The sequence below is a fragment of the Microcebus murinus genome, chromosome 10 (assembly GCF_040939455.1).
Source record: "Microcebus murinus isolate Inina chromosome 10, M.murinus_Inina_mat1.0, whole genome shotgun sequence".
In the NCBI taxonomy this organism is placed as follows: Eukaryota; Metazoa; Chordata; class Mammalia; order Primates; family Cheirogaleidae; genus Microcebus; species Microcebus murinus.
The window spans coordinates 91,741,139-91,756,234 of NC_134113.1; the positions used below are offsets into that span (position 1 = coordinate 91,741,139).

The 15,096-nt window shown below is 32.4% G+C and overlaps 1 protein-coding gene across 4 annotated transcripts; it reads left to right on the forward strand.

Annotated features, from left to right (window-relative positions):
* The first annotated feature begins 621 nt into the window (after positions 1-621).
* Positions 622-9,170, forward strand: LOC105866290 (NKG2-C type II integral membrane protein-like). 4 transcript variants are annotated; one of them, XM_012755521.2, is made up of 8 exons: positions 622-790; positions 2,176-2,390; positions 2,986-3,090; positions 3,226-3,279; positions 3,786-3,937; positions 5,559-5,659; positions 6,509-6,651; positions 8,514-9,170. In XM_012755521.2, the coding sequence occupies exons 2-7, from the start codon at positions 2,219-2,221 to the stop codon at positions 6,618-6,620; spliced, it is 696 nt and encodes a 231-aa protein (XP_012610975.2). In that variant the 5' UTR covers positions 622-790; positions 2,176-2,218; the 3' UTR covers positions 6,621-6,651; positions 8,514-9,170.
* Positions 9,171-15,096: the final 5,926 nt, after the last annotated feature.

Genomic DNA, 15,096 nt, shown 5'->3' on the forward strand with positions numbered 1-15,096 from the left:
TTATTTAATATTTCGATTTCTGGCATGGTGATACAGCTCAATATTGTTTAATATATTATCCTTCCCAGAAACGTTTAGTTTTTCAGATAAATCTGATTAACTTATTTATAAAGTATAAAACTGAAAGTGAGAATTTTAGGTACTAAGCCAGAGAAATCAAGAAGATAAGTTTGGGAATTTAAGTTTGGGAATTGATGTCATATTGATTATAAGAATGTTGAAAATGTAGCAATTCCTTAGAATAATTAGTGAGAAATACATTAAATTCCTACTAATAATGTGATTATGATTTAAAATTATTTTTCATTATAATAGCAATTATGTTAATAAGAATATAAGAAAAGAAGTATGCAATGCCAAGCTTTCGCAACCTTGTCTAAATGAGAACTTAAACATTTGTTAACAAGGTCTAACATTTTAGTTGTTGGTGATTGAGATGGAGAAATTTACCAGCATGGCTAGTCGAGCCTCTGTTCTCCTGTATATTATTGAATATGAAAATAATTTCTAGAGGCACATGAAATGGACAAACTAAACAACACAAGGAGCCCAAAGTCTTCCATATTCTGGAGGTGTGTGATGAGATCAACTGACTTCAAAACAGCCCAAGTGCGAGAATTTCCTGTTCAGACCCTGAAGTGACACAGTGATGAGAAATCTCCCTTCTCCACTCTTGCCTCGCTCTGAGCCTTCACAGGGCGCTCTGCGAAGACCACAGACATTTCTTCTTTCTTATCAGGAGTAACCTGGCCTCTCCACTAAAGGCTACAGGACGTTCTGGGGACAGAAGGTATGTGCTGATATTCTCCTCTGTGTCTACCAGCCCATCTCGCTTAGTGGGAAGTTACAAATATTAGAATAATATCAGAGTAGAACACTGGTGTTTTTACTTGAATAATTCAGGGTGAACAAGAAGCCTAAAGTATAAAATATGTTGAAGGATTTTCTCAAGTACTGAAATTATTGCCGGTGGAGAATTAGTCAACTTACACTCATGAGATTAGGTTTGCTAATCAATATTATTTAAAGTGACACCCATAACAGTCATGACAATTAATTAATAATGATAATTAATTTTATAATCAGTACAGAGCCAATAATATTTTCTATTGATCCCAGCCTTTAGAAATAGATGTTTAAAATAAATACTTCAAATTATCTCTGTCAAATGTAATTTCCCATTTATGTTTTTAGAGTAAATGCAGGCAGTTTTACTTTGGGTAAAATAAGAATGAGATAACTAATAAAATGTGAATCTAAACTTCATTATAAAGAATGGAAACACTTAAAACATTGCAACAAAAAGATGATATAAGGGATTCTTATCAATGAATTATTTTACATCTTCTAACTAATGTGAACCAGAAAAATAATGAAGCGATTATAATAAAATAATTAAAATACTAAAACTTTGATAGCTTATAATTGCCATGTATGTGTTAAGTGTTTTACATACATTATACTTTATAAGTTATTTTTTCCATTCTATATTAGTAAAAACTATGTTACTAGATATTAGGTAATTTTCAAAGGTTGCACATTATAAATTTCAATGCCACATGTAATTCTAGATCTTGGTGGCTGCCAAACTCATTGAATATATTATCAGATTACATTATCTAAATTATCACACTTATTTACACAACAAAAGTGCCTTAGGATTTTGACATCATAGGGTCTTAGAGTTTAAAACGTAAATGTAAATCAATAACTAAAAGTATTTTAATATAAGAAATTACTATATAGGCTAGTATTACTACTTCTCCATTTGATAGCACTCAATTATTCATAATTAATGAATTGTAAGTGTCTTACAATTAGTGCATTATTTCCAGTACAGAATTTTAACAATTTAACATGCATATTCTTAATGGTATTAAAATGTTTCTACAGGATCTGACTTTAATAAAAATATTTGTATTTATGAGCTTCTATTCCTCACTAGTTCATCATTTTTTATTGTTCCAACAAATAATATTATGTCAAATATAGACTATGATTTTTGAAAATTACTTGTTTAATTATAAGACTTTGTAGAAATTTTTAAAGAAATTAGTATCAGACTTTTACATTGTTCACCCACAAAATGAACATTATTACTTAGCTCCCAATATACCCTAGTCTGACTACATAAGGGATTTTATCATTACATAAATCATTTATCAACTTCTTAAGCACAGTTATCACAGAGCAATCTCTGAGTCACACGGCTGCGGAGATGAAGAACCAAAGAGTGAATCTGGCCAAGGACCCAAAGAGGCAGCAAAGAAAATCTAAGGGTGGGAAAAGCTCCATTTCTGTAACTGAACAGGAAATAGCCCAAGTGGAATTAAACCTTCAAAATGCTACTCTGGGTCTTTCAGGGAAGGAGAAGATCTGCTACTACAAACGTAAGCATCTACTAGATCCTCACTATAACTGTTCTGGGATATATAGTTTTGGTGAAGAGTTGTGAGAAAGATGAGGGAATATTTTTCTTTTTTTTTTATTTATTTTTTATTTTATTTTTTTTATTTTATTTTTTTTTTTGAGACAGAGTCTCACTTTGTTGCCCAGGCTAGAGTGAGTGCCATGGCGTCAGCCTAGCTCACAGCAACCTCAAACTCCTGGGCTCAAGCAATCCTCCTGCCTCAGCCTCCCAAGTAGCTGGGACTACAGGCATGCGCCACCATGCCCGGCTGGAATATTTTTCATATGCGAGGATGAGAACTCAAAGTTTGTACATGGTACTCTAATATGAATCTGAGGGCCGAATTTATTCAGGCATTGTTAAACTCATAGGCCTTCATCAACAAATCCTGGGGCATTATATTTACTGAATATGCAACAGTGTGCTTTCTGAGAATGATTACAATGTAGATGCGGGTTTAGAGACAAGAGTTTATCCCTTTGGTTCCCTGTACACATGGGTTGTCCTGTATGTAAACCTTCTAATCAACTGTCTCCATCTCTCCTTTCTCAGTGTTTCTGTTTCTCCCCCTGCAGTTTCACTGCTACCTCCAGAGAAGCTCACTGCTGAGATCCTGGCTGTCATTTGCGTTGTCCTAGTGGGCTCTGTGTTAAAAATGGTATTAATAGCTCTTATTCCCTGTAAGTATATTTTTGAAAGATTACAATAGAATTTTTCACTTTAATGATTGAAAGTGCCCCTAAACATTTCATAAAAGCAGGGAATAGGATATTTAGATATTAATTATTTACTAAGGATTACTTTAATTTTTCTAGTTACAGTAATAAAGAAGCAGGACAATTCTTTCCAGAATGTGAAAACTCAGAAAGGTACATTTTATAGTTTATCTCTATCTTAGTCTGTGAAAAATATATAATAGATTTTTGGGAGGAAAAATAAATTAGAATATTGGACAATAAATATTCACAATTAAAGACTGTAGGACGATATTCTCTTTTGTTCGACAATAAGTAGGAATGCTAATTAAAATCACTATACCCTCTTTTTGTCATTATACTGAAATTACTACTGCTGTCATATATTAAGAATTAAATACTTCTGCTAGTCTAAAAATGATTTGTTCAGTAATTTCTCAGACATGTGTAGGGTGAATTTAGTTTATTTTTTTCTTTATGTAGGAACATAATTAGGGCAGGAGAGACTTTCCAATTTCAATGTGTGTGTATATGAGTGAGAATGTTTTTTGCCTGTATCAGCTTTCTGGATGGTCAGATATGTTATGTGCATGTAAGTTTACATCCTCACAAATATATAGCTTAATTTTTACTCTAAAAAATTCACATTCTTTCTGGATAATAATTCAGTCTTTCTTCAGCATATGATTGTGGCCGTTGTCCAGAGGAGTGGTTCACATATTCCACCAATTGTTATTACATTAGTAAGGAATTCAAGACTTGGGATGAGAGTTTGATAGCCTGTGCTTCTAAGAGCTCTAGTCTGCTTTACATAGATGATGAAGAAGAAATGGTAAGATGCTAAAGTTAAAAACACTTTATTAAAAGCTTCTATCAGCTAGTATTATATTTATAGAATTCATAAATATTTATAAACATATAATTAGCTACTTTATTTTCAAACCTGTAAATAATCCATTGATTGACTTCACAATAGGTTATTTATATTCATATGATGATAATACACATTAAATTATTTTCACATCTTGCTTCTCACAGAAAACCATGCTCGTATCCATGTTTTAATTTGAAAATAAATATTGCTATTTAATTTTATTATATATTAAGAACTAAGCACATTATAATTGTGCAGACTGATCATGCTGTGAATGGACTCATGTAGTATAAGACAGATCATTAGAAGTTTCCAACCCCAACAGCCTCACCCCTGTGTATACCCTGATCTCTTTTCCTTCCCTTTCCCCAAAATACTGTCCTGACATCTGATACATGATTAAGCTTCACCTTTTTTAGAATTGACATAAATGGAGTCATTCATTATACATTCTTATGTCTGTGTCCTTCACTCCCATGTGACATTTTTGCAATTTATTTATACTAATGAATTAGCTATAGTTTAATAATTTTCACTGCAGTATTATGTACATACAACATTTTAAAATTCATTCCATGTGGTGTCTGGATGAGGACATGAGTCTCAGGCCCTCAGGGACACAGAGGCTTCCTGGATGGAGCATTTGTAGCCATGGGACTCCTTTGCTGGTCCCCCTCAGCCACACAAACCCTGGTGTCTCTTGGTGAGGTACAGAAGCACTTCCTCTGGCTACTTACTGTTAGCAGGTCTCCTGATAGATCACCCTTACCAGTGGTGCCAGCCTTGCTGGAGTTGCTGGCAGGACTCCCTCTCAATACAGAAGGGGAATGAGCTTACCTGAGGCACCTCTCATTGCCTGGTTGGGTGCTGGGGACAGCAGGCCTAGGTCACTTTCTTCTGTTGGGTGGGGACTTAAGATGCCCAGTTAGTATGTTGATCCCTGATCCTGGGTTTCCAAACCATTCCACCTTTCTTTTTCCAACTTTCGGAGTATGCTTGCTTGTGTCTTTCATAAGTTCCAGAATTTATGGTTGTATTTAGTGAGGTGAAGCACCCGCTTTGGACCACTGGTGTTCCACCAGTACTAAAACAGACAAAACTGGGGGGTTAGCTAGTTTAAAAATGGTGTGGTGTCCAGAAAACTGCATTTTGGCTTATGTGTCATTTATTTTCTGAATGGCAACCCTTTTAATTTTCTTCTAAACCCCCAAATCTCAGAGTTGTATAGAAATATAGATTGATTTAACATTAACAGCAGGAGAAAAGTATGTTCAGTATCTCAAATGTTATTTAAATTCATTTATATTAGTTACTGTTAAATTACATGCATCATAATTTTCTTCATTAGCATAAGAAGCATGACACTAGTAAGTATAAATGATTAAGAGTTCTTTTTAAGTGAAAATTACAAACTTGTGCGAAAGTTCTTAGCACTAAATAAAGGAGTTTTCAACTTTAATATTGCTTAAAACAGTAATTTTGACAGTTATAGATGCAATGAACAAACACACTACTGGCACTTTAAAAATTGTTAAATATTTAATAATTATTTAAATATACAATATTTATATTCCTGTAGAAATTTCTGGGCTCCCTTTCAAACCAAGCATGGATTGGAGTCTTTCGTAATGGCAGCGATCGTCCATGGGTGTCTATAAATGGCTCAACTTTCAACCTTAAGTAAGATTTTTTGAGTAGTGGGATATAGTAGAAAAAAATATAAAAAGGAGAAATTCAGGAGAGTAATATGGGTAAGTTTAAGTTGAATTAAAGACATGAATAAGATGTTGAAAGTTAGTGAAATGCTGATGTAAATATTAAACAATGGACCACACTTGTCCCCCCCCTTATAGGTGGTTTTGTTTCTGTAGTTTGACAGTAAGGCACTCAACCATGTTTGGAAAATTTTGAATTAAATATCCAGAAAACACCACTTTATGAGCTTTAAATAGCTCAGAGTTCTGAGTAGTGTAATGACATTTCACACTGTCCCACTCTGTCTTGCCCTGGATGTGAATCATCTTTTGACCAGCAGGTCCACAGTGTATAGGTGACCCACCCTTTAGTCACTTAGGAGCCCTCTGGTGATCAGATCAATTATCACAGTATCTCAGTGCTTGGGTTCAAGTGCCTCTTATTTTACTTAATGGGGCAAAAGCCCAAGGGTAGTGATGCTGGTATGTTGTTATATTTACTCCTTTGTATTATTAGTTATTGCTGTTAATTCTTTCTTGTGCCTAATTTATAAATTAAACTTTACCAAAGGTGTGTATATATAGAATAAACATAATGTATAATAAGGTTCAGTAAAATAGGTGATTTCTGGCATCCACTGGTGTCTTGAAACACATCCCTTATAGATATGGGGGACCACTGTGTTCAGTTTTCATAATAACCAACTCTTACTCATATTACATTAAAATGTGATTAAATGGTAAAATTCTTTTCTTAAAGGACATGGAAAATCCTGTTGTTTCATGAATTGTCCTCATAAAATATAAAAGAAGTATGAATTTTTGTCTATTACAGAATAGAGGAAATATTATATGGTAGAAATCACTGTGCTGTGCTATACTCATCAAGTCTTCACTCAAGTGGATGTAGGTCTCCAAAAACATATATTTGTAAGCACAAGCTTTAGAAGTAAAGCACCTGAGTTTGGAGTTGACCAGGTAATATTATATTTTGTGAAGTGGACATAATATTATGCTTGTATAATTAAAGATGAATTGTAGTTTGTTTTAATAATGAAGAGATTTTAAAAATAATATTTGTAGAATAATACACACACCAGAAAGAACAGAATATCATTGCTTTTGTGGCTGTTTTCTTTTTTCTCAGCATTCTATTTGTGGCATTGAAATATTCTAAAAATTGCATGTTATGTGAATCTGTCTCCATAAAATATGGAAAATGGGTGAACCCTTAGAGACTGAAAAGGGGAATAGTTATTGTCGAAGAATAAGGGTAGGTTGGAATAGGGAGTGACCACTAATCGCTACATTTTTTATTTTTTGGGTAATGAAACTTTTCCAAATTTTGGAAATGATTTGATTTTAATTCTGTAAATATACTAAAAGTAACTGATTTATACACTTTAAATACATGAAATTTATGCTATCTACATGACATCTCGATAGCCATTATTTGAAAATATCTCTCCCATTTGGGACTACATTATTCTCTAAAGTCGTATTCAAAGATTGGGCCTCTATATAAAGTTAACTTTTTCAATCAGTATCATGCTACATCCAGCAACATAGTAGGTTTTCTTTAATTTCTTTCTACCATATTTTGTGTTATTTGGTATTGAAGTCATACAGAAATACAGATATTTCACATTTATGCTTTTATAAAGAGCATTCTCATTTTAAAATTTCCTTTAGTTATTTTGTTGCTGTAAAGAGAAATACAATTGACGTTTGTATGTTGATCCCATATCCAGTTACTTTTTTTATTTTATATATTAATTCTACTACTTCAGGTATAGGATTTTCTGGATTTTTTATATAAACTACTATTTTTCCTGTAATAATCACACTTTAATTTTTTTCTGGGTGCCATAAAATTTTTTCTTTATGTATTCTCACTGTCTAGAATTTTATTTTCAATGATGAAGAGAAGGTACAACAATGGTTCTATGTATATCATATGTATTATTTACTGTTTTTGATGAAAATATTTTAACATTTTATATTTTTGAATTTTCTTATAACTTTAGCATATTCATGAAATTTTATAACATTGCTATTTTTCTAACAGAATTTGCTTTGAATCCTTGTTACATTTGAATATTTTTGCATCAATTAAAATGATATATACATTCTCTGTGCAATGTTTATAATGTAAACTATTTTTATTTCTTTTAAATGTTAAGTCTTGCATTTCTGAGATAAAATCATACTGGTCATTCTATATTATCCCTTTAATGTAAATCAGTGCATACATTATATTAGAGTAACATTTCATGATCCACGTTCACAGGAGATTCTATTATGTTTTTATTCATTGCTACATACTTGAAAGTTCTTGCTATCAAGACTACACTGGGAAGCATTTCTTTTTTGATAACCTGGAAGCCTTTGTGTATGAGTACTGTTTATTACTCATTAGTGATGCCATCTGAGTTTGTAGAATATATTGATAGGGATGTTTATATAACAATCTCAATTTGTTTAATACATGCAGGGTTTACTCAGGTGTCTGTTGTTTTACTACATTTTATTAATGTATTACTACATTTTAATAATAGACACATTTTAAGAATTGTTTATTTCACATGGATATTAAGTTGTATTTATAAAATGGTTTCATACTTTTTGATACGTGTTAAAGCCATAAGCTAGTCCTACATTTAATCTGGAAAAACAATTTGTGCTTTCCCTGGTTCTTTCTTAATAGTCTTTTATTGATTTTATTAATTGTTTTCAGTAAAAATATCTTTAGTTTTGTTGATCCTCTCTGCTTACTGTGTCTCGTGATTTTATATTATTTGTTGTTTCTTCTACTTCACTTGTATTTAATTTAATTTCAGCTTTTTTCCAAAGTGTGGACCAACACCTGATGCTCAGGCTGGTTTTGAACTCACGGCCTCAAGTGACGCTCTCAGCCTAGGATTAAAGGAATGAGCCACTGTGCTCAACTGCTTTTTATGTTTTTACTGATGTGAATCAGAAACACTAACATAGCAATTGTGAATAAAATGATAATTAAAATAGTTAATATTTATCAAGAACATTAAGTGACAATTAAAAGTTTCACGTGCATTATATTTTCTATACTCTTATTCCCTCTTTAGATTACTAAACTAAGTCTTTAGATACAAAATAAGTACTTTTTTGTTGATAACTTCAGTTGATAACTTCAATTGATAACTATCAATTATCCACTGCGTGGTAGACAAATTAAAGAATGTACTCCTCTCTACATTTTACAAAAGATATATTATTTCAAGTGTACATCATAAAAGCATATTTTTCCCAAATGATGTTTCTAAGTAACTTTTTAAAGGTCACAGATTGGAACTTGCAAAGCCAGAATTAATTCTAGATATCACCAACTGCAGACCCCATTGACTAAAGTATTAAATTACATTATCTGAATTATTGTAAAAACTCACAAAAGTGAACTTTATTGATATTAAAAAACATTGTATCTTTCTGGAAGTTTGAAATAAAAATCTTCTTACATAAATGGTGTACATTTTTATTTATCATTTTATGGTTTTACTTTTTAGCAATAAAATCAATTTCCAATATTTCTACAAAATAAAAATTTAAAATTTTTGTAGTGTTTTTAATACTGTTAGGTTATGCATAATTTTGTTGTATCATTTAACATTTTCCAACATATAAAATATCCTTTAACTTGTATTGATTTCTCAGAACCCTTTAGTCCTTAAAAAATACCATTCAATAACCCTGAATGTTCTTTAATAAATAAATATAAGCTACAAATACAAGTAATGTAGTACAAGAGAATCATATGTATGTCAATTTTCCTATTCTCTGTTTTCAGATTATGTAGTCTTTAAGCATTATTAGATTTTTAAATCATAAAAATCAATGCATAAGTTCTTCCAATGCAAATTATTAATATAGGTATTGTATTGATGTTAAAATATATCTGTGGAATCAGATTTTAATAAATATATTTTTATACATAGACTTCTTTATTCATTACTTATTTTTGCTTTTAATTGATCCAGCAATAATGTTTTGACAAATACAGAAAATCTTTAAAAAAATGTATTTTCCTCTAAGACATTGACAAGGAACTTAGAGCAAAAACTTTAAATTGTTCAGTGTGAAGTAAGAACCAATATTCACTCTACACCTCACCCACTTTGACTGCACAAGAGAGCATTATATAAACCATTTATTACCTTCTTAAGTACAGTTTTCAGAGAGCACAGCCCTTCAGATGAGACAGCTGCTGATATGAATAAACAAAGAAGAATCTACTCTGAACCAAATCTGACCCAAATCCCAAAGTAGCAGCAAAAGAAAACGAAGGGCACTAAAAGATCCATGTCAGAAAGTGAGCAGGAAATAACCTATGCAGAATTAAACCCTAAAGTGCTGCTCATGATCCTCAAGGCAATGACAGATCTTACCACTGCAAAGGTAAAGCACTTAACAGCTCCTCAGTACAACTGTTCTAGGATGTGCAGTGGAGTGCAGGGGTGTGGGGAAAGAGCACATGGCATGCTCACACATTTTTATTGACAAATAAAGTTGAGATATGCTATTTTAATATAAAATATGAAGATAATGTTGCTCACACATTGTTGAAATTTGTAATCTTTGTCCAACAACTTATTTTATCTGGTGTCACTGGCTGGGGGACATGAGTCTCATGCCTTCAGAGACACAGAGGCTTCCTGGATGGAGCACTTGTAGTAATGGGACTCCTTTGCTGGTCCCCTCAGCCACACCTACCCTGGTGTCTTTTGGTGGGGGACAGAAGCACTTCCTCTGGCTCTTTACTGTTAGCAGGTCTCCTGATAGACCACCCTTGCTGCTGGTGCCAGCCTTGCCTAAAATATTAATTTTGTTTTGACAATTATAGATCCAATGAAAGGATGCACTGCTTACAGGCACATTTAAAAATTGGTAAACCCTTTAGTAACTATTTAAATATAAAATATTTGTATTCCTATATGAATTTCTGGGCTCCCTGTCAGGTCAATCACGGTTGGAGTCTTTTGTAACAGCAGTGATCATCCATGGGTGTCAATAAATGGCTCAACTTTCAAACTCAAATATATCTCTGGATGGAGATAAGTGATATCTCATTGTGGTTTTGATTTGCATTTCCCTGATGATTAGAGATATTGAGCATTTTTTCATGTGTTTGTTGGCCATTGTACTGTCTTCTTTTGAAAAGTTTCTATTCATGTCCTTTGCCCACTTTTTGATGGTTTTTTTTTTTTTTCCTTGCCGATTTTCCTGAGATCTAAATAGATTCTAGTTATCAGCCCTTTATCGGATGTGTAGCTTGTGAAATTTTCTCCCATTCTGTGGATCATCTGTTTCCTCTCTGGACAGTTTCTTTGGCTGTGCAGAAACTTTTTAATTTGATCAGGTTTCATTTATTTATTTTCGTTGCTGTTATGATTGCCTTTGGGATCTTCTTCATAAATTTTTTTTGCCTAGGCCAATGTCTAGAAGAGTGTTTCCAACATTTTCCTCTAGAATTCTAATAGTTTCATACCTAAGGTTCAGGTCTGTTACCCAGCGTGAGTTGATTTTTGTGAGAGGTGAAAAGTGTGGATCCTGTTTCAATCTTCTACATGTGGCTATACAGTTTTCCCAGCACCGTTTATTGAATAAGGATTCTTTTCCCCAGTGTATGTTTTTGTCTACTTTCTCAAAGATTAGATGGCTACATGAGGATGGTTTTATATCTGGGTTCTCTGATCTGTTCCACTGGTCAAAGTCCCTGTTCTTGTACAAATAACAGGCTGTTTTAATGACTATAGCCTTGTAGTATAGTTTGAAGTCTGGTAATTCAATACCTCCCATTTTGTTTTTATTGCCTAGGATTGCTTTTGCTATATGAGAAAAGTGCTGTTTTATTTTGCAATGTTATTATTCATTTGTGATGCCATCTGAGTTTGTAGAATATATTTGTAGGAAAGTTTCTATAAAAAATTTAGTTTGTTTAATACATGTAGGGTTTACTCAATTTGTTATTTTATTATAATTGGATAATTTGTATATTTTAGGTTTTTTTTATTTTACGTGGATTTTAAATTGTATTTATAACGTGGTTTCATTACTTGTTTGATATCTGTAAAAATCATAAGGTAGTCCCACAGTTAATCTAGAAATAAAATATTTGTGCCTTCTCTGGCTCTTTCTTAAATAGTCTTTATTAATTTTATTAAGTGTTTTCAATGAAAGTGTCTTTGTTGATTCTCTCATGATTTTATACTTGTTTTTATTTTATACATGATTTTATTTCTTCTGCTTCTCTACCATTTGATTTCAGCTTTTCTCTTTTTAAATCCAATTGTTGCATGCTCAGATAATTCCATTTCTGATTTCATTTTTTGCCGTGTATGTATTTAAATCAACCAATTTTTCACAAGAAAGAATTTTGCTCTATTTTACTCATAATTCATATAAAATTGTGACTATCCATTGTAGTAATTTCTTTCACTCTTACTTTCTTTAGCAATATATGGCAGAATTAAAACTCATGTAGATTTTCAAATTTTTTGGTTGTGGACTTCTTTTTAGGTAAACTGTAGTTAAGAGTATTTTGTGTGGAACTGAAAATGTTCTACATGTCTGTTAAAATGTGGCTTGTGTGAAAGAGGAACTGCTTTTTAGTGTTATTTATTTTCTTTTAAATTATGATTAAAAGTGAATAGCTACATTTCAAGTGTCCATTGGGCAGGCTTGGCTAGTGGCACTGTATTGAGTGCATGGTTCTATATTTCATATTAATATGCTCAGTAATATGAGATTATAGTATACTCTTGGAAAATTCCCATAAGAACTTAAAAATATGAGTATCCTGTATTAGTATATCATATGTGTATCTGTGCTCATGTGCATGTTTGTAACAGTTAATTATCTAGTTTAAATATTTCTATAAGCTCATTGCTGTACCTGTGTAATAAAACTGAGTCAGAATTGTTTATTACATGTTTATGATCATTTATTCATTCACTTCTTTCCATTCTATGTTGAAATAGTATTATTAGGTACATACATATTTTAGAAACATGTAACTAATAGTTTGAAAAAATAAATCAATCATTATTAAACTACATTTCTAATAATGATTCTTGCCTTACATTAACCATAGCAGTGTTCAACCTGGTTGTTTTGCATGGTATATGTTTTCATTTTTTCTTTTATTTTTAAAATATTTTAAATTTCAAAAAATTAAGGGGTTACAAATGTTTTTGTTACATTGATACCTTGTAAAGTCAGGCCTTTTGTTGTGTCTATAAGCAGAATAATGTTAATTGTACCTAATAGATATGTATTTATTCCTCAGTCCCCCACCCTCCCCACTTCTTGATTTCCAATAACCTTTATATCTCTTTGTGGCTGTGTATACCCATCATTTAGCTCCAACTTATTAATGAGAGTATATGGTATTTTGTTTTCCATTTCTGAGCTACTTCACTTAAAATTATAGTCTCCACTTCCATCTCAGTTCTATAAAAGGCATTGTTTCATTTATTATTATGGTTGAGTAGTACTCCGTTGTATATATACACTGTATTTTCTTTATTCACACTGAATTGATGGGCATTTAGGTTGATTCCACATCTTTGCAATTATAAGTTGTGCAAGCTACACATCTGATAAATGGCTGATAACTAGAATCTATTTAGAACTCAGGAAAATCAGCAAGAAAAAATCAAACAACTCTATCAAAAAGTGGGCAAAGAACATGAACAGAAACTTTTGAAAGAAGATAGATTAATGGCTCACAAATATATGAAAAAAGGCTCAACATCTCTAATAATCAGGGAAATGTAAATGAAAATCACAATGAGATATAATTTATCTCCAGTGAGAATGACCTTTATCTAAATGTCTCAAAACAATCAATGTTGGCAAGGATGCAGAGAGATAGAAACATTTCTACACTGCTGGTGGGACTGCAAACTGGTACAACCTCTGTGGAAAGTAATATGGAGACACTTCAAAGAGCTATAAGAAAAACTACCACTTGATCCAGCAATCCCATTGTTGGGCATCTACCCAAAAGAGCAAAAGACATTCTATAAAAAAGATATCTGCCCTAGAATATTTATAGCAGCACAATTAACAATTGCAAAGATGTGGAAACAACCAAAGTGTCCATAAATACATGAGTGGATTAATAAAATGTTATGTATGTATACCATGGACCTTTACTCAGCCACAAAAAACAATAGTGATCTACCACCTTTTGTATTATCCTAGATAGAGCTGGAAACTATTATACTAAGTGAAGTATCCCAAGAATGAAAAAATAAACACCTCATGAACCCATCATCAAATTGGTTTTAACTGATCAACACTTAAGGGCACATATTGTAAAAACTTTCATCAGGTATCGGGCAGATGGGCGGGGAGGTGGGGATGGATATATACATACCTAATGGGTGTGGTGCACACCATCTTGGGGATGGACATGCTTGGAACTCTAACTTGGATGGGGCAAGGGCATTATATGTAACCTAAACATTTGTACCCCTATAATATGTTGAAATTAAAAAAAACTAAACAAAGGAAATTTAAATGTTTCTTGAAACAAATGAAAATTGAAACCCAGTATATCAAAAGATATGGGATATAGCAAAGCATTACTAAGACGAAAATCTATAGCAATATGTGGCAACATTAAAAACAGAGAAAATATCAAATAAACAATCTAACAGTGTATTTTAAAGAACTAAAAAACGAAGAGCAAATGAAACTCAAAAAAAATTTTTTTTGAGACAGAGTCTCACTTTGTTGCCCTGGCTAGAGTGTGTCAGCCTAGCTCACAGCAACCTCAAACTCCTGGTCTCAAGCAATCCTTCTGCCTCAGCCTCCCGAGTAGCTGGGACTACATGCATGTGCCACCATGCCCAGCTAATTTTTTTCTACATATATTTTTAGTTGGCCAATTAATTTCTTTCTATTTTTAGGAGAAGTGGGGTCTCGCTCTTGCTCAGACTGGTTTCGAACTCCTGACCTTGAGTGATCCGTCTGCCTCAGCCTCCCAGAGTGCTAGGATTATAGGCGTGACCTATCATGCCCAGCTGAAACTCAAAATTAATATTAGAAAAGAAGTAATAAAAATAAGAGCAATACAAAATATCAACAAAGGAAAAGTCGGCTTTATGAAAAGAAAAACAAAATTGACCAAACTTTAGTCAGACTAAGTAAGAAAAAAAGAGAGATGATAAATAAATAAAGTCATAGATTAAAAAGGAAATGTTATAGGAAATACTGGAGAAATTCAAGGAATCACAGTGACTATTACTATCCACTATGTGACAATTAATTGGAAAACCTAGAGGAAATGGATATGTCCCTAGACACATACAACCCACAAATTTGGAACCAGGAAGAAATTCCAAACCTGTGTAAACCAATACGTAGTAATAAGAGAGAAGG